Below are 27,584 nucleotides of genomic sequence, written 5' to 3' on the forward strand. Positions count from 1 at the left end.
GCCACAGCTGCTGCACCCCATCCAGCGCCCTGTGCACGCCTCAACCCCTTCTTGCCTGGAAGGACGATAGGAGGAGGCTTAACACAGAGTGTATCTGTCACTGTTGTTCCGTGATAACCCATAAAGTGAGACTATTGGATAACACTGGGAAAGCATGCCCTTTCTGTAAGGAAGGAAAACACTGCGGAAGCCACTTTCTTCAAAGAGTTATGTGGGAAATAGTCAAGTCAAGTCATCTTCATTTATATAGCGCTTTTAACAATGTAGATTGTCTCAAAGCAGCTTTACAGAGATAAATGTATAATTTAACGTAAGATTGTTTTGGCTTTATAGCGGTTCTTTAATAAAGTTATTTTCCAGCTAAAGTTGGTTTTGATTGATTCGCTTCCGTCGCAACGATCATTTGTTATTAAATTAGGGGCCGCCAAGACGACATCATTCTCTCTACACAAACTTTAAACGCGATCCTGTGAGAAACGCTGATGGCGTTCAGATGCGCATTAAGAACGGGTTCAATAGTTATGTGCATTTGAATATATGTGTGCAGGTTTGGAATTCCCTACAAACCAAGCCTACACACTTATAATCACACTTATAATGAAATACATATGGACTAGCCCGAAGGTTGTACTACATATGAAATAGTGGGTTACTTAGCCCAAGGGAAAGACACGGGCTTCTGATAGGAGCAGCCGTGGAGAATATACACATATGGGATCCCCGTAGGATCACACATATAGGACCCAGCCTAGACCTGGTTCTCAAGGTTTCAGCGGATAAAGGCCTGGCGCCAGACGCTCCACCAAGTCTGGGCCGAGGGTGTTGGAGTACTCAAAAGGTTTTTCACTCTGGATCAATAAGGGAGCACAATTGGGAGTTGGGCCTCTCAGTGCTTCTACCCGTTTAGGGTGAGAACACGGGAGGAGACCGGCTCTACATGTAGGCTATAATATCTAGCGAACGTGTTATGTGTCACCCAGTCTGCAGCTCTACAGATATCTGTTAGCGAGGAGCCACGTGCCAGCGCCCAGGAGGATGCAACGCCTTTCGTGCAGTGTTGTTTTCGTCAACAATGACGATAACGAAATGATTTCGTTGACGCACCTTTTTTTATGACGATAACGCGACGATGACTAGATAAAAATGGCTCTAAGGTGACTAAAACATGACGAGACGTTTTCGAGTTTTCGTTGACGAGACGAGACGGAACGAAAATGATTATAAGTCTGACATTCAATTAGGGTTGCCAACCGTTGCCAACCGTTCCGTATAATACGGAATCGTCCCGTATTTGACACAATAAAGTCTTGTTCCGTATTGAACTGATACGGAACGCACTTTGTTCCGTATTTTTGAGAATCACTTCTGTGCAAATCCATGACAGACACATAGCTTCTAATATGTCAGACTATGAACAAAGACATTTGTAGGCTATGAGAAAAAAAACCTGACGGTGCGGTAGATACTAATTTCTCCCCATTTGTCTATGATCAGCGTAGTGTTTTTAACATCTTGGAACATCATCAGAGAATGCCCTTTTAATTAGTCGTTTCAGTCATTGTGAGTCACGTATCGTAGCAACGATGACGACAAGTGACAACAGTGGGAAATGTAAAAAAGAAAATGTAAAAAAGAAAAGAGCACAGAAATGTTAAATTGAATGGGAAAATGACTACCCGTGGCTGGAATGCGTGAGGGACAATGAATACAAGGCCAACTGTACCATATGCCGTCACGTTTTTTCGGTTTGTCACGGCGGAGTGTGTGATATTCAGCAGCACGCATCAGGAGATAATCTAATAATTCTATTGAATAAGTTCGCACACAAGGCTACAGAAAACATAAAACGTATTATAAACTAAACAAATCCATGGTTCATTGTTGGCAAAATGATCATGATAGCCTTTATATTTCACATCTATGTGGTTTAGTCTTGTATATTGATTAGGCCTACTTTGCTATTCTATAAATATATAGGCCTAATACATTGTATTATAATATGCTATAAGGTATGAAATATATTTATCTAAATGTATCAATTAGTTTCCACAATATTCACCAGAAGTCATCATTTCAGGGGTTATTTAAAAAAAAAAAATTATGAATTGCAACACTTGCTACAACCTGTCAAACCTAAGCCCATTTCCAATACTTTTTAACCTAAATTAATTTGTTAAAGACTACTTTTTTTATTTTACTAAAATTGACTAAAACTTGACTAAAACCTTTTTGCGTTTTCGTCGACTAAAACTTGACTAAAACTATCAAGTTTATAAGTGACTAAAATGTGACTAAAACTAAAAAGCATTTTCGTCCAAAAGACTAAGACTAAGACTAAAACTAAAAAGGCTGCCAAAAACAACACTGCTCTCTTGGAGTGTGCATGCAACCTTTGCAGGAACGAGAGTCTCAACCGCAGCTCCGAGATGGTCATCTTCCCACAATGGGTACATCACTCATCCACGAAAGGTGCCTCAGCGCGTTCAATGCCCAGACACACGAGGCAGCGATCGTGACCATCCCGCGATCCCAGGTAACGACTGCATCCAGAAACACACAGATAGAACGTCATCTTTAAAAGATGCGCTCTATCTGTGTAAGCTCTTTTAGGGACTGCTCTCACTGTTGCTGAAGCACGCAGGGGAACGGTCACTGCGAACACAGACAGGAATCTGCACCTGTCTGTGCGCTGTTTCTCTCTCGCTGGTCTTACCAACTGTGAAAACGGCGGTTGTGCGCTCTCACTGCGCACCTTACCAGCTGTGACAACAGCTTTTTTGTTTTGCTCAAGTCAAAAAACAAAAAAAAGAGAGAAGAAAAGACCGCTCTCGTTGCTGTGCTGTCACACCCGCACCAGGGTGGAGAGGCTGGTTGAAGTTTTCACAATCTCCTGAGAGTTTGTAGAGAGCATCGAAGTGCTTGGCTCCGAAGCAAAAAGCTGAAGTGCAATAACACCTGATGCTCATTATATACCTACTCTGACTGGAGAGAGAAAATAAATCACAGAACAGCATCAGTCACTGAAAATCACATGAATCCTGCGGAAAAATTCGTATTCATGTTTTCAAATCAAAACATACAGAGTATATGTAAAATATTAAAAATCATACCCTGTAAAATACAGGGTAAGATTGAGTGAGATCCCCAGGAGTAAAGCCCTATTCGCACTGGATTAGTATTATCTGGGGACCTTGTGTGATTTAGAAATTACCCACCCACATCTGAATTTCGTGTGGCACATTCACACGGGATAAGGTAACATCCCGTGCAAAATTCCTGTGAATGCCTGTAATATCCCGTGCGAATGCCTTTGCATGCCTGTAATATCCCGTGCGAATGCCTTTGCATGCCTGTAATATCCCGTGCGAATGCGAAGCCTGTGATTTTATTCGAAATTACTGACTTATCTCCTGGAAGGAAATTAGTCAGTAGGAAATTGCTTGGAAATGTCTTGTCGTTATTACAGGTCTAGCTGTATGATATATCATAAACAGAAGAATGTTCCTCACCACATGCTGCTATACATGTCATCCATCTCCATCTCATTCTTTGTGTTTTTGCTCTTCTGATGGTTTTCAGCTTTTGTATCATATGGTGTATAGCGATATGACCCAGCACCCAAAATACTATCAAAACACTCCAATGCAGCCTCCATTCTTCGCGAAAGATGGATAAAAAAGCGCACAGGAAACAAAAACCTTGAAAATATTATAAACGCCCCTGCCAAATCATTCATATTAATCAACTAATATTATAACAGGACCTCGGTGTTCGGCGAAATATGGTATGTCATTTGAGGTGGAATTTTTACTTTACAAATTACAGACATGGCCGATTCGCACGGGATTAAGATCACAGACAACCTCCGCAATTATAACAAATGACTAGAGGTCACCAGGCAATACTTATCCCGTGCGAATAAGGCTTTAGACAGGCTTTTTATCACGCCACTAAAACATGACGCACCTCCATGATTGAGCCACACAGGTGTGCTCAATGTCATGTGAAAGTCTTGTAAATTACTTTGCAATTCATTTTTCCTTCAGCCTATTGCTACTTTAACTTAATCTACATCTGTTGTTTTTTTGTGATTAAAACACATGACAACACACTAACACACACAATATGATACAGTAATGTTGAGAAGAATTTTTTTGTGCACTGACAAGTCTGTTCATCCAATTAAACCCATGTTAACATAGATGTGGTTTCTGAGCTTGACACTAAAGTATGTTAAACTTCATTGAATTTGCGTCAAATACTCAGGAATATACACTGCAAAATCAAAGTGCTTTATTAATGCATGATGCATTATATTATTTTGTATTATGCAGAGTAGGAGATCCAGGTTGACACATAAAGGTGAGCGAGCCTTCTCAGTACTGGTCCTAATCTCTGGAAGAGTCTACCGGCTCATATAAGAACAGCTCGGACTGATGACATGTTTAAGTCGTTGCTTAAGACCCTCCTGTGTTCCTTAGCTTTCCTTTCCAGTGGAGTTTTGTTATTGTGACATTCTCTACTGTGTGTGTTCTTTGTGTATTTGTTTATTTGTGTGCATCTTGACATTGTTAAGCACTTTGGTCAACTGTGGTTGTGTTTAAATGTGCTATACAAATACATTTTGCTGCGTTGTGCTGGTTTGAACAGTCTGAATGGTTTAATTTACCTGCAAACACTTTTTTAGGAATTGCTAATACACCCGATATCGTTAACATCTCTCAGAATGGAAAAAAAGTTACACTATTTAAGGTGTCATGTGCATTTGACTTGTTAATGGAGGACTCTGTTCTAAGATTCTAAAATATCAGTCATTGATATCGATCATTGAGAATCTTGGGTACAAATGCTGGCTTATTGTGCTGGTGTTTGGTAGTCTAGGTCATGTACACAGGCTGGCGATCCGAGGACTTTGCATTGGGGGGATTCCAAAACAAGGGCCAAACAGTTGGCAAAGTACTGTTCAATCTCAGCAACTATAGGAAGCATGTTTGTTTGTAAAAGGAGTGTGTGAGAGGTGTGGTCAGAGTGGGTGGAGCCTGTTTGTGGGTCAGTGAACCCAAAGTTCTTAACACAGAACTGATCTGACCTGAGATCAGCTGCAGAGAGTAGCGACTGCTGCACCTTTACTGGAACTACAGTGAACATTCTAGGATATCCTCAGACCTCACTCATATGAGGATAAGGTGTCATGCCTCAGACTGAAAAGCTTCAGTTCTCAGGAAAAACAGCATCAGGTGTCAAGTCTCATTCAATTATGGATCGGATGAAACAGCCAGATTAAAAGATTAATTTATGTCTGATGCCTTTTTATCTCAGGCTGTTTCGTCTGATGGCTTGGTAAAATAGGTGAACTTGAATCCTTTTTAAAGTAGAGAAACACCTCTCGGACTCAGCTGTTGTCATGGGTGTGGTGATTGTATTATTTAGAAAAAATGACCAGAGTCTCAGATCAGTTTTACACATGCGGGTCTCCCTTTTTATTCTTCCTTGAACCCCCAAACCCACAGCTTCACATACCACTCTCTTCACCCACTGCCCCCTAGAGCATATATTAAGGAACTCCAAAAAACATATATGGAATTACAAGTCTTTATTCAAACTTGAATATTACAGTGATGAGGATCTTGAGAAGACTGACAGTCTCTGTAAAAGTGCTCTGAAGGTTGTTCTCCATGAGAAACTTCACCACTACAAGCCTTGAACTCATCGTTCTCTAAAGTTCTCTATTACTAAAGGTTTTAACACCATTATTCATAATTGCACTTTACAGTATGTTTACTTCTCCTCACTAACTCCCTATTGGTTTTCATTAAAAAACAAGGTTTAATTTCAATATATAAACCACATATTTTCTGTCACATGTGAGGATTCCTTACGCACTGAATTTCTTTACAATTAAAACTGCTATTATTTTGCCATAAACCTTGAATCTACTGAGCTAACAAGAACATGGATGCAAATATAAATTGCAGACCACCTGCTCCATCAATCGACCAGTCAGATGTGGCAATTCAAATATGCCATTCTTCAGGTTTTTTATTTTTTTATTACGTGGCTACATACCACCACAGGCATAAAAAATATGTGTAAAGGAAACACTGACAGTTACGTCTCACACAGTTCCCTCTGTAGCCAGCCTCAGTTGTTCTCCTGGTCCCAGTATCCTCTGGTCCGATATACCGTCCCCACACAGAGAGGGAATAGAGGCCCTGCTCCAAAAATAAAGTTTAAGCTGCTAACTTGTCATCAGATTTCTTAACTCCCACATGTGCACATCCACTGACTCATATACACACATAAGGACTATGTCTAGCAGCTAGTGAACAGTGAGGTACATATTTAAATTTGATATCTATTATCTTTTATCTATTATATTTATGAGCTGGATGCATTCTGATGTGCATTTTTCCTGTGTAAATTACCTATAGTCTAAATGACAATAAAGTGAATTTTTAATAATAACTAGGCCTCTTCAAGAAATTGACCTGGTGGACACCTGAATAAGCCTGTTGTTAGAAATTGTGTTTGATAACTATTTTACCTGCATTGTTATCCAAATCTAATGGTCTCTTTGCTTTTAAAATACTAAAAAATATATATAATTGTAATGGGCTCTATGATAATCATCCACTTGGATGACTAGGCACATTTAGACACAGCTGGAAATAAACAAATCACTTTCTGACAACAAAATCTTTATCAGCCAACAGTACATAGGCTATAGTTATTTACCTGATCGTTTGCATGCTGTCTGCGAACCTCTGGACAAGTGCTTTAATGAAGACAGGGTGGATGTTCTTTTTCTGCAGCTGGTTGAACAGCATGTCCACATGGGGCATGATCTTGTGGAACAGTGGCAGAAAAAAAAACAGATAGCCTCGTCTTCAAGCATCCCCACAAAGCCCCCAGCCTCTCTGACAGTTAGGGGATCAAAGTTTCCATTGTCTCTGGTGGTCTGAAATCACTTTCGGAGGTCATCCCTTTGCTCGTTACCTGTGTTCACAGAGCGACTGTGGAAGTTCCAGCATGTTGTAGAGGCTCTGGGAAGTCTATGGGCAACCACTTGGTCAAGCATGGCGGTTCACTTGGGTGACCTGGAGAAGAAAGCAGAAAATCCTGCAAGATTGGGAAAAAAGTGCTGATTTTGGGTATATGTGACATTGCCTGCTGCATGATGAGATTCAGCTGTTGCGCATAACTGTGGACGTAGTGAGCATTTTCATGGACATCGATTACCTTGCGCTGCACTCCGCCGGTGGCTCCCCTCATTACATTAGCTCTGTCATAAGCTTGGCCAATATGTTTGGCTTTTTGTCCATCAGGGAGTATGATGCTTAGCCTCTCTGAGAAGCACTGTATCGATGATGTATGCGGTGGCATTCTGGATCGTAATGAACTCGAAAAAACGCTCTTGGATGTTGTTGTTGCCGTCGATGTAACGTAGCACAAGCACCAGCTGGCAGTGGGTGGAAATGTCAGTCGTCTCATCAGCTTGTATGGCCATGAAATCTGCGCGCTTCACTTCCTCCAGAATGTTCTTCAGCACTGACAGCATGCAGTCTAACAGCTCGTTTTGTTTGGTCTTTGACATACCTTTAAAAACGGTGGCTGTGTTAAGGTGCTCCTCCAGCACACTGTCGAGTGAGGCAACAAAGTCCACCAGTCCCCTGAAAATGCCGGGATTGTTCAAGGTGTCAGTCTGGTCAGGCCCACGCAAGACCAGCTCAAAAGCCCCACAAAACTTCACACAGTCGATTATTTTGGATAAGATGTGCCGGTTTTTATCCACCTACGCGTTGTGTTTCCTCACCGCAACCCTGTGGCCTTCGACAAGCTGCGTAGTGATGCTAACTCTTCCCAGTATAGCTATCTTAACGGAATTATCCATGTGTACCTTGGTGTTCTCGTGTTTCATTACTTTCTCAGACAGGTGCTTCATATCACTCACTCCGGTTACTGTCCATGCTGGATCTGTCCCCATTGTTTTAAAAAGTAAGCACGGAAAGCAAAATAAGTCATTTGCATGACCACATCTAGCTAGCCAGGCCTTTCTAGTGTAACGTTACCAGCTACGAGAAAAGCCTCGCACACACTGCTTCCCTTTATCACTAGCCTGCTGTCTGATAGATATGTCAGGTTGATCTGGGCCCAGCTCTTTCACAAGGAGTTTATTTGGCAAAGTTCTCTTCTCAAATGGATCTTGGAGGAGAGACTTTACCGAGTTAGGGTTGGGTCTTGTGGGAGTAATTTCGTTCCCCATTGTCATACAGTAAAAATGGCGCCCTACGACTCGTCCTGACTTTAGTAGTGGGCGCTTGTGGTGATAAAATAATCGCCCATAGCCGACTAGATTTGAGCTCGCTGATTAGCTACAGTTTATGTCAAACATTAATTTCTTAAAACAGCAATTGGCTAAGCTGCTCCACAGACCTGCCTCCATTCTCCCTAGCGCCCTCTATTGGCCAGCCAACCCTGTGGTAATTGTTGGTTTCTAATAAATAGGGATGACTGACGCGAAACTGACGTTCCGAAGCTTTTCGAGATCCCGAAACGCAGATGTTTCGAAACACTGATCCAAGGCGTGATTCAAAACACCCATGTCACGTGACTACGGCTAAATGAAGCTTCGTAGTGTTTCACAAGTGTTTCGACAGGTGGCTTGATCCGCTGAATCAGCGTTTGATTGACAGGGTCGGGAACAGACCACACAATCACACATCTGTATAAAAGTGAAGTCAACGCATCTTGACCTCGTGGGTTTTTGTGAGAGGAGTTTGATTTATAGATAGCGGATTTTTGGTGATATAGTGACATTTATAGTGCGACTTGTTTAGTTAAATTTAGCTTTACATTTAAATTTACACTGACTGATAGGCTAGAGACAGAGTATACATATAGTGACACATTAATAGATGCACAGATATAAAATATATATAGACAGATATATTAATAGATAGACACATATATATATATACATAGATAGATTAATAGATAGATAGATACATATATAGATTAATAGATAGATAGATAGATGGTACCTAGGCCTGCTATGTCAGTCTATGTTATGTTATGTAATCTGATTCATGTAATTTATACTTCAAATATGCCGTCAGTTTAGGATCTGTTACTAATTGCTGTTTTCATTTTCATTCAGAGCCACACATGTCAACATCAGGCCCATCATCATCATAATCATCAACATCAACACCAGTAGAAACACAGGACAGTTCATGGGAACTTTTTGATTATTGTATCCGTGAAACCCAGATGATACACAATGCTACTGCTGATGCCACAGTGGAAGTGAATAAATACCTCAACGATGCGTTTTTGTCCAGAACTCATAATCCCCTAACTTACTGGAAAGAGAGAGCATGTTAGAAATGTCCTTGCTAAAAAATATATTTGCATGCCAGCAACAAGTGTCCCTTGTGAGAGGATTTTTTCAAGTCCTTCCAAAGCAGAGAAATTAATATTTTTGAATAAAAATCTATAAAAAAGTGAGACATTGTGGCTTGATTTCTCTTATTAATATTCATTTTTCATGACCAAAATAACATTATGCACAGTGAGGAGCCTACAGGTTACAAGCTTTACATATTAGAAAAATACAATAAAAAAAACAATTTTTTTAATGGCTCGTTGTCAAGGTTGTTTCAGATCAACACCTGCAAGTGACCACTAGGTGTCACCATTGACACAGGTGTCGGATTGTTTCGAAGCCTCGACACAATATGGCACATTTGCTTCAACTGTTTCATTGTTTCACGAAGCCTCGATCTGCCCACCACTAATAAAACCATAAACAAAATAGAAACAATTAATGTAATACAAACACATTAGCATGTTTTAAATCATACATCTGAAATCAGCTTTAACAAATTAAATAAATATGTAGGATCAAAGAAACTAAAACTAGAATTCAGTGTAAGCCTATTCAAAATGTTAAACTAGAAGTCAAACAAACAAGCAAAAGGAACTGTAGCGTGTAACACGTGTCAGGTCTGATGTGTCACACTTGTATAGGGTTCCATATGGGCCAACTGATCAGAAGGTAAGGAGCGGCTACTGGAGAGAGGGAAGCAACACAGCAGGTAGGTGAAAACCAAGAGTTTGGTTTACTGGTTAGAATCTTGCATTCATTGCAGAATTTCTTAATTGCAATTTGTCTGGAGTATGTAAATCTCAATACTGTCATTTAACAACATACAATGTAGGACAATGCTTATAATCGTTGGACTCTGGACTCATCAACTCAAACAAATCAACTCAATTGAAAACAATCGTCATATACTTTGTACAAAAATGAAATAATAAAATAAAACTTATTGGAAAACTCAACAGACTCAGTTTGTTTATAACCCAATAAAATTGAAGGAAACAATAAACAATGTTTTCAAAACAAAATATTACAACTCAATTCAAATCACTCTTTCCCTTCAAAATGTAACAGTCTTTTCAGCCAAATGAATCAAATATTCAAGATTCACTGAATTGATTCAGTTAATGTCAGTTCAGAATCAAATTACTCAGATCAAAAGATTTGTTGACTCTTTAGAATCGTTCAGTTCAGAATCAATGTCTCTCCGTTCAAAGCTCAAGGAAAAATATGCAAAAACAAAGTCTCAGTCCTGTTTGTCCAAAAACAAAAAGGAAAAGATTTCTCATACCAGTTTCGATGAACTCAAGATCAAAGTTCAACAATCAAATTGTCTCCTTGGGTGGCTCGCCTTTTACATACGCTCATATGCGTCTCACGTGTCCAGGATGGTGATCACAATTTCTCAGAAGAAACACACAGAAGGAAAAAAAAAAAAACCCAGCCTTGCAAAACACAAGGCAGAACAATAATTCATCTTCCATTCAAACACTTTTATCAACAAATATCATGTATACACTTCAAACAACATATTACAGTTTTTCTCGATTGCTTAAACACATTTCTTGAAACTATGCCTCGTATTCTCAAAACTGTAAACACAAATCCATAACGTCTCACCCAATTCTCCAAACATCCTATTTTCAGGTCAAAATGAAGCTCTACACTCAAAACCATTCACTCTTGCTGAAAAACCAAACTTTGCCCTCAGACAGGACACACAAGCCCTCAAAATCACACACACTACAACATAGTCAATAAATTCAAAACAACATTTCCAAAACTGGTAAGTTATGTTGCTTGTGGTTCCTCCCATCACAAACCTTTTCACATGATGAACACAAAAGACACAACCAATGGATACATTGCACATTTTTATTCATACTACACAGTACAACACACACACACACACACACACACACACACACACACAAATATATATATATATTTTTTACTCTCTCCTCTAATTTTTTTTAATTTACTTACAGTAAGATGTGTGTGACCATCATATCACAGTAAAAGAGCACACACAAACCTTATTCTAATATGGAATTGTACTGGAATGGTAAAGAGTGTTGGGACGTGACAGGAGGGCCTACACTCAAGAAGACAATATGATGGACACGTCTAAGAATGTTCCACATATGGTTGAAATACCATCATTGGCCTAGAAAGATAACATTCTGGGAGTCAAGACTATAAAGGAGAAAGGATGCCCTCCCTTCACTGTCACACTATATAAACACTCTGTGTGACTGTACGACTGCTGGCCTTTTCTTGCAAGAAAATACACCTCATCAAAGACTATTGGAAATGTTTGTCTCTTATTCAGTGATAGAATTTTGTTTGTCACCACACCTCCATGAAGGTTCTCGAGGCGATAGTAAAGCGACTAAAATTTGGCCTTACTCGTAGCCCAGCCTCCCTCATAAGCCGCTTTCCGACCAAGTAGTTCTAGGAACTTAGTTCTAGGAACTGTCCACTTCTAAACAGTTCTAAGAACTACTCTCCCCCAAACTCGGTTTTGCTGTTTGCGTTCGCACTGGTCAAGTGGCCATAGGAACTGGTAGGAGGGGTAAGGGAGTGACGCAAGCACGGTGACTTTTATTTTGACGGCGCGACGGTCCGACGGACCTTTATTTTGGAGGCGCTGAGAACGCCAGAGCAAACAATGCTCGCATTCTCTGTGTTTATTAGTTAGCGATCTGTCTAACAGTACTGTTTAATATCTTATTAGATAGAACTGTTATAGAAAGTAGACAGTATATGAAAAAGGTTATTAGCCTATGCCGTGTGGTTGATGTCCAGTGTTGCTAGCTGGGCAGATAAACAATCATGTTTGGCTTGGTCCCCTCAAAGTTGCGTTGGATTTTCTCTTCAGCATAAAGGTTTAGAGACCCATCTATCACTGTTTTCCATGTTTGTATAGTTAGTTTATGGAGTAAATATATAGGCTATAATCTGTGTGTTTACATATAGCTGTTTTAAAAATGGCGGGTGCTGGTGTTCCGCGTGCGTTCGGTCAATCAGCGTGAGCGTACACTAAACGTCACGGATAGTTCCTATAGTGCTGGTTTAGACCCTACTCTGAAGTAGGACCTAAATTAGTTCCTACAAATGGAGTTCCTAGAACTAAAATCGTTCCTAGTTCCTGCGGTGCGAACACGCCGACATCCGGGTACTTTAGCCAATAGTTCTAGAAACTGTGAAAAGGTTCCTCCGGTCGGAAAGCGGCTATAGTCATACCATTGACTAAGACATGGGCAACTAGAGTGGCTTGAATTTCATCTGAGACTGCTTGTCTTCTTGCCCTTCCTCCTCCTCCTCCTCCTCCTCCTCCTTATCCTTCCTCCATCTCTTCCTTCATGTCTTTCTGGATCCATTGTTCCAAAACTCAATAAACTGATTTGGGCCCTTTTATATATCTTTTGAAGGATCTGATTGTCTGTTCAATTTAGACTCTTAGTGTTTCCACTTGGGTAATTGTGTGCTAACTGAGCTGAAGCTGTGCTGACTTGAGTGAACAATGTTGAATGCTAGTGCTTTCTAAATGACAACATGGTCTAGGCAATGAGAAATGAAGGGATTTGTGTGTAGAGTTTTGCAGTGACAGTTCAACAAATCTGACTCGTGTGTCAAAACAGGGAATAGTGTTTATAGTGTAGTGAAATGGGTGTGCTTTTTGATAAATGGCATTATGGTTTTGAAATTTTAGTTCAAAAGCCTGGTTATAGTGTTTAAGCAATCGAGAAAAACTGTAACTCAATATCTTGACACTTATACACAACATTGTTACTCTTCATTGACTCGTTTGCATCTTCACATGTGATTAGCTTTAGCCCAACGTGCAAATTAGCACGAGCTCACACACCATGCATAAGCGGCCTATATGAACACGAATATCACATTACTGATTTACCGCTGAGTCTTCAACAGTTCTCTTGTAAAATGTCAAGTCAATATAAAAAAAACAACTCACCAAGGCAAGAATTTCGCATCTTATTCAAAAAGTAGATAATTTGCGGTGCTTTGGTGCTCCGTGTATCAACATCGGCCTTTATTCTCGATTCTCTGCCTCGTCGTCTTCTCACTTCGACATCAGCTCTTCTAAATTCACTCAAAAATGTAATCTTTTGATTGCATTCAAGTTTCTTTTTCTCAATATCTATTTTTTGATGCGGAGGATCTGGAAATCACTCAGTGTGCATATGCTTCGTCTGACTTGCTCGCTCGCTCGCTCTCTCTCAATGTCTCTGACAGCGGTAGTGTCGCTTGTACCATTGGCTCGTTGGAGTGTCAATCAATGCAGCACGATCAATGATTGGACGAAACACTTTCTCTTCTAAAGCACTCGTTCTTCCTCTCTTATTCACTTTTTCTTAATTTACCCATCTTTTTACATAACTTTCAACTCTTTTAATCCCTTTAATACATTAATACAAATGTAATACAACTATCATTAAAAACATGATGTATACACTCAAGCTTCCATTGATTGTTTTCCAAAAGTGAGCTGGAACTGTTTTTTCCTCCTCATAATTATTAAAAATGAATCTTTCATTAGTCTTTGTCTCCCTCTGCTAGTTCAACACAAACACATTCAGGCTCTATATTTACTCTGTAACAAAACTCTAACCTTTTTGAGCTTATACTATGTGTTTATACAAATAAACTGGTTAATAAATGAATGAGAAACTGTAATTTGCTGCTGTGAAATAACTTAATTTATAACAGTGAAGTCACTGTATCTTCAGTCTCTGTTGATTCTGTTGACTGTGAGTCTCTGTAGTAGATCCTTATTCACCATCAGATGATCCTCAGAAGACTGTTTTCTGATACCTAAAATAAAACACAGTCACATTTGCAGTATAAGATATTACGTCTGTCACATTTTTTCATAAGAAAACTAACTAGATAAGCTATATTAATTCATTCTCAAACATAATGATTGTCACGGTCACCAGCCCTGTCACCTCAACTGCACTTAACTTCCCAGCATCCCTCCTGTTCCCCACCTGCACACCATCAGCCATCACCTAATTACACTCAGCACCTGCACATCATCTACACACACTATAAAGAGGCACTTCTCCACTTCATTGTCTGGTCTTGTCCTTACCTGATGTACAGATTCCTATACTCACCAGGAGATCACTTACCTGAACTTTCTCTTCAAATCGCCGATCGCCTGTCTTCTGTCTCAAATCATCAGTTTGTTGTATCCTGTCCCACCATCTGCCAACAGACATCAGTATTATCTTCCAGCTAAGTTCATCATCCTGTTCTGATTCTCCACTGCATACTCACCAGTTTCATCTGTTCCACACCGTGCCTCTGTTCAATAAAACATCTGTTTCATATTTACCTGTCTGCCTTTCTCTGTACCGTGACAGAAGACCAGACCACATGCAGAGCCCCATGGAGACTACAACAGTTTTTATTTTCCAAAATGGCAGAAGTCTGGAGGAGTATGTCATGGAGTTCGTCACCTTCATTCATCGAGCCACTTGCAGTGACCTCACCCTTATGGAGGGATTTTGGTGCAGGCTGGCTGATAAGATCCGCTTTGTGATGCTGCGAGGAGACCTCGTATGGATGCTTGAAAGTTACATCAACTTTGTACTCTGGATAGTTGGGTCCTTGTTCATTGTTGCCAGAGCAGATGAAGACACCACCACCACTCAACCACAGTCACCATCCGTCACCGCCCGTCCGGGGTCTCGTCCCACCCGAGACCACCCCTCTAGAGCTTCCTCACAACAGGCCTGCCCAGACTAAGCCTCTTCATATCAGGCCTGTCCAACCAGAGACTGTTCACGGCACGCCTGAGCCCTCGTCTCTGGCCAAGATGGCCACTGCAACACCTGAGCCCTTGTCTCCGGCCAAGATGGCCGGTGCCTCACCGCTTGAGCCCTCAGCCAAGATGGTCACTGCCTCGCCGCTTGAGCCCTCAACCAAGATGGCTGCCGCCTCACCGACTGAGCCCTCTGCCAGGATGGTCGCCGCCACGCCAAGACTCGAGTCTGTTCCCAACCTCCCTCACCCGCCGCCATCCTCATCTCCTCTGCCTCCTGTCAGCCCCATCACTCACCCTCTACATGCTAGTGGAATGGTGGGCTCGCTGAGGGGCTTCCAGTCCTCAGCACCATCATGGACTGTGGATGCCCTGGATCTGACTCCAGCCACTGCGTCCAAGATTCAACATCGGCCCATCAGTCCACTAGCTCACCCTTGGCTTCTACCTCCTTCATCTCCACCGTGGCCCATCTGTTCCACCAGGCTCCCTCGTCCCCCCGAATCCGCCTTGGTAACTCATCCACTTTCCATCACCTCTGAACTGCACTCCTCTGGCTTCGCCTCATCCCTTTGTTCCCCCGGCTCTGTTGGGCTCCTCACTCCCTCCAGCTCCTCCTTGGTCCTCAGTCCCTCTGTCTCCACCAGGCCCGGAGTGGGTAATCGGGAGAATCGGGAGAATTCCCGGTGGGCCGCTTCACTTTTGGGCCGGTCGAGGAAATGTTTTTTTTTTTTTTTTCACATTTCAATGTCACATTAGTTACATAGACTACAGACTTTTCGCATTCTGACACCGCAGTGCGCAGCCTCTGCATGGGTTGTACCATGTGAGGGAGTTCTCCCCTCCCCTCCTATAGAGTTGGTTGGGTCCATAGTCCGTCTTTTCCAAAACGTTTTCTCAGGTAGGCTACCGCGGCACCGCCGGCGCCTACCGATAGCTGGGCCGGCCCTACCGTAACGGTACATGTCAGGGAGGATGGATGGGAGGAAGGGGCCAGGAGGTATGGAAGCTTTGTTTCCGCCACAGAATAAAACATTTTAAAAGATAATTGCGACTTTTTAACCCACAATTGCGAGTTTACATCTCGCAATTCTGACTTTGTTTCTCAGAATTGTGAGATATAAAGTCAAAATTGCGTGAAATAAAGTCGCAATTGCGTGTTATAAAGTCAGAATTGCGAGATATAAAGTCAGAATTGCGTGTTATAAAGTCAGAATGAGAGATATAAAGTCAGAATTGTGTGAAATTAAGTCGCAATTGCTTCTTATAAAGTCAGAATTGTAAGATATAAAGTCAGAACTGCGTGAAATAAAGTCGCAATTGCTTATAAAGTCAGAACTGCAAGATATATAGTCAGAATTGTGTGATATAAAGTCGCAATTGTGTGTTATAAAGTCAGAATTGCGAGATATAAAGTCAGAATTGTGTGAAATAAAGTTGCTTGCTTATAAAGTCAGAACTGCAAGATATAGAGTCAGAATTGTGATATAAAGTCGCGTTATAAAGTCAGAATTGCGAAATATAAAGTCAGAATTGTGTGAAATAAAGTCGCAATTGCTTATAAAGTCTAAGTGAATTATTATTTAACCTTTACATTATTTGTTATTAATACAAACTACACAATAGTAAGAGCTGAACTGTTGCTTCATTTATCCAATTTAGAAAAAGTGCTAATTTGGAATTCCACCATGGAAAAAGTGGGCCGGTCTTGGGCCTGAAACTCCCGGGCTGAAAAGTGGCCCCACTCCGGCCCTGGTCTCCACCGCGCCTTTCTGTGTCCCTATGAACCCTCTGCTCCACCATGGCCCGTGGAACTTCCATCTCCTCCCTGTCATCCTCCACCATTGGTTCCACCTCTGTCCATCATCATCCTAAAACCTCCTGCCCTTCAGCCTCCTTGGCTCCTCCCTCCATCGGTTCCACCATGGGTCATCACCCTTCCTTCTGAACTTATCACCCCTCTGTCAAGCTCTTCTCCTGGTAATCTGCCTGCATTCTCTAGCCCTTCGCCCACTCCTGTTGCCAGCCCTCCGCCTGCTCCTCCTCCCAAACCACCACCTTCATCTTGTTCATTATGGCGCGAGGCCTTCCAGGAGGGGGCATACTGTCACGGTCACCAGCCCTGTCACCTCAACCGCACTTCACTTCCCAGCATCCCTCATGTTCCCCACCTGCACACCATCAGCCATCACCTAATTACACTTAGCAACTGCACATCTTTATACACTATAAAGAGGCACTTCTCCACTTCGTTGTCTGGTCTCATCCTTGCCTGACGTACCGACTCCTATACTCACCAGAGGATCACTTATCTGAATTTCCTCTTCGAATCTCCAATCGCCTGTCTTCTGTCTCCAGTCATCAGTGTGTCGTATGCTGCCATCTGCCAACAGACATCAGTATAATCTTCCAGCTAAGCTCATCATCCTGTTCTGATTCTCCACTGCATACTCACCAGTTTCATCTGCTGTTCCACTCCGTGCCTCTGTTCAATAAAACATCTGTTTCATATTTACCTGTCTCTCTGTACTATGACAATAATATAGCTTCTATCTGAATTTTACACAATTAAAAGGACATGAAAGGTCACTTTCACACAATGGACAGCTGATAAAGAACCAGCATAAATGATCATTACACTACGAATTTAATAGCAGTTATTAACTAACAAACCAAAATCTCAGATTATCACACACATAGAGACAGTTAAAGGGGGAAAGCTGAATATTTTCACAATCAGACACAACACAATAAGCAGAATTAAACTAATAAAATTAAAGTTTAAAGTTCAGAGACCCACTGAAGCTGAATTTAAGACATAATATCTGATGATCTCAGACAAAATATTTACACAAACACATGGTGCTACTGAACTTGGACATTTACTTTTATTTCTAGTGAATAAATCAGCCATTTGAAATTTAAATGAAAATATAATGAAAATTGTTAACTATTCTTACAACAGTGTCTCCAGTTTATAATGTGGATCATCCTTCAGATCCTTCAGTAGCTTCACTCCTGAGTCTCCTAGTTTATTCTTAATCAGATTCAGTTCTCTCAGGTGTGAGGGGTTTGATCTCAGAGCTGAAGCCAGAGCAGCACAACCTTCATCTGTGACACCACAATCACTCAACCTGTAGAGAAGAGTGTTACAGAGTGTTCATTTTGGCAGCCATTTTTGATTTAGTCTTAGTCTTCATCTTCAGATGAAAATGCTTATTGGTCTTAGTCACATTTTAGTAATTTTGTCTTTCATAGTTTTAGTTGATGAAAAGTCATTGCATTTTTTGTCAACTTTTAGTCATTACTTTTAGTCAAACTGCAGTTACCGACATAAATTTTGGTTGCTATTTATATGTAATCTTTAGACAAAAAAATGTCATTTATAATTTTCTAATTTTAAATTCTACATACCCCTTATCCTTATTTCATTGGTTCAGTGTTTTTTAGAGTGCCGTACCCACTCTCTTCCACTTAGACTGCAGTCACACCTTTTTCTATTAAGGGACAATATTTGCCCCCTTTAATCGATTTTTCCAGTTCAGTTTGTACCTATATAAGTACCTTTATAAAATAAATAATGATTTAAATTAAACAATGTTCAATAAATATGTAATGATGGTAATAACAAAGTGATACTTTTAAATATTAAATTAATATCGCCAGTAGGTGGCGGTAAGTCACTGTCTTTATGAGTGAGTGATGGATTCATTCATTCAGTAATGAAGCAAGTGGCTGTATTTATGAACAGGTCATTGAATCTCACGATTCGTTCAAAGCCACATATTCAATCACGAATCACCGCTTTGTGCTGCAGTTCTGCTATGGCTTTCGTTGCAAAATAGAGCAATAAGCCTATGACAATACTGTTTTAAATGTAGTACATCACTTAATGTTACCCTTCTGTGTGCTGAACTGTTGTATAAAAATCAGTGTCACATTTGAAATTGTGTGGATATTCAGGAAACATTGCATTCTTGCTCGTATAATATGATCAACATTAAAAACTGGATATCAGCCTGCATTTTGATCACAGATTTAGTCGCACAGATAGCGCAAGCAGCTCGTGGCAGAACACAGACCGACTGAATGACACTTTAATTTAAGTAGAAAATCTCAAATGAAGATCGCTGAACTCCAGCTTACTTGTCTGTGTTTTCAGATCATCCGCACTTCTTCAGCAGTGTAGATAGAGAGTGTGCTCGTGCATCGTTGCCAGATACTATTGAAAAGGCCGAGTAGAAAACGTGTTCTTTTAACAGACAGCTCTGACTGGGGGTTCAAATTATTAAAATCTGGCAACCGTATGCCTGAACGCTCGTAAAAACAGTCAATGTGTTGTCGTCTCCTTTATTTGACACATACAAGTGGTTTTGGTCAAGTTTAAAGAAAATGTAAACACATTTTAGTCTTGTCTTTTTTCGTCAACAATATTGCATGTGTTGATATAGTCACAGTTATTGTTTAATGGGTTTCGTCTCTCATCGTCTTGTCTTAGTCAGGGAAAAAAGGTTAATGAAATTAACACTGATCCAAAGATAAACATAACACTTAAAAAATAAAATAAAAACATAATGCTGTCAATATGTAATATATAAAATACTCAGTTCACATTGTTAAAATACATCAGTTATGATTAGGGGATAGAATATACAGTTTGTACAGTATAAAAATCATTATTTCTATAGAAAGTCCCCATAAAACAGGGAAACCTAACGTCTGTGTGTGCGCGCTTAATGTGTTTGTAAACATTTTAAGGAACGTGTGTGTGTGTATGTTAGGGCTGGGAGAAAAAAAAACTAATTCACCTAACTATGGTGTTTTTATTTTATTTACGATTTTAAAATAGATTTTTATTATTCCACAATCGATACTGATTCAAATTAAATTGCTTTATTTTTGTCCTTACTTATAGACGAGGTTGACAGAAGGTTGCCACTTTTGTTTTGAAAGTGTCGTTATCTATGAGTGTTGTAATATCTCTTTCAAGTGGAAAGCAACGTGAAACTGAATGCACTGAAAAGCCCTTATGCTACTCATATGCTGAGAGAGAGATAACACAGTAGAGCTGCATGATTAATCTTTAAAATACTGTGATCTCTATTCAAACACCCACACAATCTTCTTCCAATTCCTCTGTCTATTAACAGGCCGATAATCGGTTGACACCTAATAATCATGTAGTGATAAATTTGATATGGTGACAGTCCTGGTTCAGGTGAAACACACACTCTTTTCAGCTGCACACACACATTTTGAGGAAATGCTCACGCTTTTGCAAGGGTCTGTTTGCACAAGCATTACAAGGCAAGTTGATTTAGACCAAACCTTTGTGCTTTTAAAAACCCTCTTCACTGTATCCTGCAACTGTTGTCTGGTTTGTAGTTTGTCTGTTTTTTTGTATCTGTTAGTTTTACTTTCTTTTAGTGGATAATAACATATGAAGATGTAAATGTTCCTCTTCAGGGAGTCTCCTCATCGCTGCCTTCTACCGTCGGCAGGATCTGGCAGTTCAAGCAGGAATCTGTCGCTGAACCACCGGATGGGGCTTACGCCAAAGTTATATTGTATGCACTATCTACATATTAATCCTTATTCACTCCGAGTCTTTATGGTAGAGATGATCTTACCACAGTTTCTCCAGTTTACAGTGAGGATTCTCCAGTACAGCAGAAAACCGCTTCACTCCTGAGTCTCCTAGATTATTATCATGCAGTTTCAGTTCTCTCAGGTGTGAGGGGTTTGATCTCAAAGCTGAAGCCAGAGCAGCACAACCTTCATCTGTGAAACCACAATCCCACAACCTGTAGACAACAATGACACACATTAAGCCTATATCCAAAGATAAACATAACATTTAAAAAATAAATAACATAATGCTGTCAATATGAAATATATACAAATACTCATTAGTTCACTTTGTTAAAATACATCAGTTAGAATTAGGGGACAGAGTATAGTTTGTACACTATAAAAATCATTATTTCTATGGAAAGTACCACTAAAACATGGAAACCCAACATGTGTGTGTGTATGTTTGAAGGTGTGTGTGTATGTTTAATGTATTTGTAAACACTGTATTTGTATTTGTCACCTACCTATCGTGATTTTTTTTAAAAGATTTTTAAATTTCCAAAATAGATTTTTCTTATTCCAGAATCGATATTGATTCAAATTAAATTGCTTTATTTTTGTCCTTGCTTTTGTTCCAACAGAGGATGAAATGTGTCATTATCTATGAGTGACATAATATCCCTTCAAGTAGACGTGTGGAAGATTTACTTCACAGGGAGGAGATTTACAGACAGTGTGCCGCCAGTACAGACTTAAGTTCTTTATCTGTTTATTAGTACTTGAATGAATTATAGCGTGACAAAATACTATAGACCAGCCAATGGATGAAATAAAAAATCTGATGCTGTATTAATTAATTAATGAACACGTTAACGCATGCGTTTCATTTTTTTCAGTTAAATGCGTTAAAAATATTTAACACATTTAACTGAAAAAAATGAAATACATGCGTTAACGTGTTCATTTTGACAGCCCTAATTTTTGTATAATCAAACAGAAACATAATATGCATTTGTTATATTCCTTTGCTCACTTGGTTCCACCCTGTCCGCACCTGTGCTCTATCAGTTGTGTCTGAGGCTGTATGCTGGCTCGTTGGCTTGTAATTCCTGAATTCCTAATTGGCGCGTTTCACCATCAGTGTGCAATGTGCCCGATGTGTACGTTCGTTAATAAATAAACTGCAAGTGTCTTGCGGAAGAACATTGTAGCCGGAGCTACTTCTCTCCGTTAATGTCTATGGCGAGTCACGCAGGCACTGGGCAACTCCGCAGCCGAGCCGACCCCAGGATAAAATAGTCAGAATATAAACACTTATTATAGGCGTACCATAGTGATTCAGGATAAGAATGAATAAAAGAATAAAAATGAATTCATGATGTACTTGTTCATTTTGAACATAAGTTATGGACTGCAGCAGCTGCTGATACAACGGCGTTCTGTTGCACTCGCACAAATGCGACCACATAAAATTTGAACTCGCACATTCTCAAAAAATGGTTGCATATGCGAAAAGAAATGGTTGACCATTTTGGCCGCAGTCTGGAACCCTGATGTTGTCATGTTCCATGTAGAAAGGTTGTAAGAACTCATTTTCCTGCTAAAACAAAACGCACCCTGCAATAAAGCCATAAAATGCACCCTGGACAGCAGATAGCAAAGACAGAGCACAGGACATCGCCTGTCCAAACTGTCCTTCTTCCTTATCTCTGCATCCCCCTCTCCCTCCTCTTCTCCCTCCTCAAGTCACTGAAAGTTCATTAAGAATGTCTATATATCACATATGGTGTATCTTGTGAATGTTGTTTTTTCCTTTTCATGTTTGGTATCATTTTAAGTGTCTCAGTGTGATTGGTAAAATGGTCTTAATTTCATTGCAGTCATTGGTTTAATGAGAAAGATTGAGAATTTAGGAGAATCCTGTTTCTCCTCTCTGGGTGATATCTCTTTAAGATATCTCAAGAAACCAGGTGCTACCCCCTTGGGGTACATGGATTGGCCCAAACAACTCTAAACAACATTTGTATAACCTCTTTTGTTCTGGTCTGGTTATTTAAGGCGAGGGGACAGAGCAATCTTTGGGACTCTTTACCAGGAACCCCACATACAGTGATGATTCAGTGTTTTCCTGTTGGAAAGCCCTGACACACCACTGTGTGTCTTTGTCAGGAAAACATTGCTTACTTTTAGAGTCATCTTTGAGTAAATTATGTCAAGTATTTATTATTTCTGAATTGGCTTTTAATCATGGCATGATACAATTTTACCTGACAAATAAATGTTACATCTTGATTTATTCTGAAGTTTTCCGAAATCATTATTTTAATAGACTAAGAGGAGGCTGGTGCTACCGCAGCTCTGTGTCCAGGATAGGTAAAACTAAAGGAGCATATGAACGGAGCAGTAGGCACGTCATCTGAAGACCTTTTGATTTCTGTCTATCACTGACTTGGCAAGTTGTATGGAAATGGCTAAATAAGCTACACTTTTTTGTATGCGTGAGCAGTAGGCAACCGACTTAAGAGGTATTAGCAAACCCTGCACCCTCTGACCAAGATCAGACTGGCGAGGCTGTGTCCGTGAGATCCACGTAAACCCGGGGCGTGTGACTCTGTGCGGCATCAGGTCCCTTAATGAATTAATAACTGAAAGTATGGGATACTCAGAATAATCAAAGATCTAAATTAATTTACAATCAATATTTATGACTAGTTTCTAATAGGAAATACAATCTAAATTTAATTATCATTTGAAATTGGAGTCAGATTACGCATAGAGCTAAAATAATACTAAAACTAAATTCCAATAAATTAAGTGAACTTCACTGGAGCGCTGAAAAGACATACACGCATATCCCTTCGCCAGGCCGTTGGACTCCGTCATTGGGCCAATGGCTAGTCCTTACAAGGTTATTATGCTGTATGTATTGGCTAGCAGCTTAAGCTAGCGAGCTAGTTGAAGTTAGCCTGTCACCATCAGTGAAGGTTCTGTTCTCTCGTCTTCTTGTACGGACTGTAAACAGTTGTGTCAAGTGAACATCGGTATGTTTAAAGTGTAAGATGTAATGTCTATTAAGTCTCTCTGTACTTTGTATCATTTTTTTTGTATTGCCGGTGCTCTGTTCAGTATACATTTTGTTAGTCAGAGCCTGTCAATGTTCTATCGAAGCTACGCCGCCTTCAGTTAATGCGCGCGTGCCTGTAGACACACACGCAAACGACAGACCGATGCGTTGTGTTGGTGAATGATTATCACACAGTCACGTGAACAGTTTAAATCTTAATATAGTATTCTTGGCATTTGATCTATGAAAAGGTTGTTTGTATTGTAATGTATATAGAAGCACAGAAGATAGCCATGTAGCTTATGTCTACATACTTGAATATGCTATAGCAATTGTTTCACAATAAGTTATTAATGGGTTATGTAATGGGTTTGTATTTCATCTGATATTTACATATTGTTTTGTTTATTGTATTCAGTATAGTTATAGACCATTTCTAAATTATATGGTGCATGTAATGGCTAAAGTTACGGTTTATGATCTCATAGTATTATTGAGATATTTAACTCAAAAGAAGAAATAAACATCCAGCGCTTGAGAAAGACATAATTTCTGTATCTCCACTTCTTTCCAACCCACAGTGCTGTCCAGCCTGTGGCTTTGTACCTGCCCAGATTCCCCTAGGTCTGAGGCCAGTAACATATACTTGTAGTGAAGTGTTACTATTATCTTAAACTGGTCGCCATTAATTGGAATTGTTCCTTTTGTATGTGATGGTGTGATTCTATTTTTTTTTTCAAAAATAACACAAAATAAACAAAGTAAAGATGAATTTGACTGATAGCATTATTATTATTATTATTTAAAGATTTCCATAGATATTTCCATAGATATATTGTTGTCTTGTGTTATTTTGGCCATGATAATCATGTAGTGATAAATCTGATATGGTATGTTACGGCCCTTGGTCTGTTTCTGGTCTCTCTCCTGCCCCTCCTCCTCTTTTTCAGGCCTAATTGCTGGCACCTGGGAAGCTGGTGTTTAAATAGGAGCTCCTTTGCTGCATTGATCTCTTCCTGCTCTGGTCTGGTGGCTAAAGGCTCGAACACTGCTCTGTTGGCCTGTCAGGGTCCATGGCTCGCTGGGGGCGCCAGGACTTCACATAGATGCACATTTACGTTTATCTAAGTTTATGTCTTTTATTTTTACACTTAACACTTGTATCCACATACACACAACACATCCATGCACCTGCCCTACACAACTGACACAGACATTCACACCCCATTGTTGGTTCTGTTGTTTAAATTTGTGTTAGATACAAAAACTTATGTTTTGCACAGTTTGCTCGTGGCATGGTCTCCTAGCTATTGTTATGGCCCTGAGTCAGTCATAACAGGTGACAGTCCTGGGTCAGGTGAAACACACACCACTTTCCTCTTTTCAGCTGCAGATATGTATTTTGAGGCAATGCTCACGATTTTACAAGAGTCTGTTTGCACAAGCATTATAAGGCAAATTGATTTACACCAAATATTTGTGCTTTTAAAAAAACCTCTTCACTGTAACCTGCATCTGTTGTCCGGTTTGTAGTTTGTCCAGTTTATTTAACTGTTAGTTTTACTTTCATTTGGGGAATAATAATATATGAACATGTAAATGTTTCTCTTCAGGGAGACTCCTCACCACTGCTTTGATGCTGCCTCTGACAGTTCAAGCAGGAATCTGTCGCTGAACCACCGGATGGGGCTTACACCAAATACATATTGTATGAACCATCTACATATTAATCCTTATTCACACCGAGTCTTTATGGTAGAGATTATCTTACCCCAGTATCTCCAGTTTACAGTGAGGATTCGCCAGTACAGCAGAGAACAGCTTCACTCCTGAGTCTCCTAGTTTATTCGTAGACAGAAGCAGTTCTCTAAGGTGTGAGGGATTTGATCTCAGAGCTGAAGCCAGAGCGGCACAACCTTCATTTGTGACACCACAATCACTCAACCTGTAGAGAACAATGACACACATTAAGCCTATATCCACAGATAAACGTAACACTTAAAAAATAAATAACATAATGCTGTCAATATGAAATATACACAAATTTCACGTGAAAATACATCAGTTAGGATTAGGGGATTGAATATACTTTTTTTACAGTATAAAACTCATTATTTCTATACAAAGTACTGCTATGTAACTATGGGTTTTTTATTTATTTATGATTTTAAAATATCCATTCATCTTCTTCCGCTTATCCGGGGCTGGGTCGCGGGGGCAGCAGTCTAAGCAGAGACGCCAAGACTTCCCTCTTCCTAGACACTGCCTCCATCTCTCCCCAGGGAATACCGAGGCGCTCCCAGGCCAGCCGGGAGACATAATCCCTCCCCGTGAAGGTGTCCAGGAGGCATCCGGAACAGATGCCCGAACCACCTCAGCTGGCTCCTCTCGATGTGGAGGTGCAGTGGCTCTACTCTGAGCTCTTCCTGAGTGACCGAGCTCCTCACCCTATCTCTAAGGGATCGCCCAGCCACCCTGCGGAGAAAGCTCATTTTTGGCCGCCTGTATCCGGGATCTTTTGACCCACCGCTCATGACCATAGGTGAAAGTAGGAACGTAGATCGTCTGGTAAATCGAGAGCTTCAGATTGCAACTCTGACCGCATTACTGCAGAAGCTGCACCGATCTGTATGTCAGTCTCCCATTCCATCCTTCCCTCACTCGTGAACAAGACCCCAAAATACTTAAACTCCTCCACTTGAAGCAGGAGCTCTCCACCAATCTGAAGCGGGCAAGCCACACTTTTCTGACTGAGAACCATGGCCTCGGACTTGGAGGTGCTCATTCTCAGCCCAGCCACTTCACACTTGGCTGCAAACCGTCCCAGTGCATGCTGAAGGTCCTGGTCTGATGAGGCCAACATGACAACATCATCCGCAAAAAGCAGAGATGAAATCGTGTGGTCCCCAAACCAAACACCCTCCGGCCCCTGGCTGCGCCTATAAATTATGTCCAAAAAAATTATGAACAGAACCGGTGACAAAGGGCAGCCCTGCCGGAGTCCAACATGCACCTGGAACAAGTCTGACTTACAGTATGCAATACGAACCAAGCTCCTGCTCCGGTCACACAGGGACCAGAAGGCCCTTCGCAGAGGGCCCCGGACCCCATACTCCCAGAGCACCCTTCACAGGACACCACGAGGGACACAGTCGAATGCCTTCTCCAAATCCACAAACTCCCATTAACCTTCCAGCATCCTGGAGAGGGTATAGAGCTATTCCAGTGTTCCATGACCGGGATGAAAACCGAGCTGTTCCTCCTGAATCCAAGGTTCTACTATTGGCCGAATTCTCCTCTCCAGCACCCTGGCATAGACTTTTCCGGGGAGGCTGAGAAGTGTGACCCCCCTGTAGTTGGAACACACCATCCGGTCCCCCTTCTTGAAAAGAGGGACCACCAGCCTGGTGGTACTGTCCCCAACCGCCATGCGATGTTGCAGAGGTGTGTCAGCCAAGACTGCCCCACAACATCCAGAGACTTGAGGTACTCAGGGCAGATCTTATCTACCCCCGATGCCTTGCCACCGAGGAGCTTCTTGACTACCTCTGTGACTTCAACTTGGGTAAAGGACGAGTCCACCTCCGAGCCCTCTGCTTCCTCAATGGAAATCGTGTCAGTGTCATCTCTCTGACGGGACTCAGCCATACGTTCCCGGCCCCTACCCGAAATCATTTAACCCAACCCGACCATTACGGTTATATTTTGAGCCCGAACCCGATCTGAACCTGAGGTCTGTTTCTCACAGAAATACTTTTTTTTTTTTTGGC

The 27,584-nt window shown here is 40.8% G+C and overlaps 1 protein-coding gene across 3 annotated transcripts in view; it reads right to left on the reverse strand.

Annotated features, from left to right (window-relative positions):
- Positions 1-9,519: 9,519 nt before the first annotated feature.
- The window catches only part of LOC307167415 (protein NLRC3-like), a 52,075-nt gene continuing 34,010 nt past the window's right edge, over positions 9,520-27,584 (reverse strand). For all 3 annotated transcript variants that reach the window (XM_079886503.1, XM_079886502.1, XM_079886501.1), the window contains exons 9-12: positions 25,586-25,759; positions 20,807-20,980; positions 18,137-18,310; positions 9,520-14,221 (exon numbers count right to left, since the gene is read on the reverse strand). In XM_079886503.1, coding sequence (XP_079742629.1) covers positions 14,200-14,221; positions 18,137-18,310; positions 20,807-20,980; positions 25,586-25,759 — 544 coding nt within the window. In that variant the 3' untranslated portion in view covers positions 9,520-14,199. The remainder of the gene's footprint in view (positions 14,222-18,136; positions 18,311-20,806; positions 20,981-25,585; positions 25,760-27,584) is intronic.

This window comes from Squalius cephalus (genome assembly GCF_949319135.1).
Source record: "Squalius cephalus genome assembly, chromosome: 11".
NCBI lineage: Eukaryota > Metazoa > Chordata > Actinopteri > Cypriniformes > Leuciscidae > Squalius > Squalius cephalus.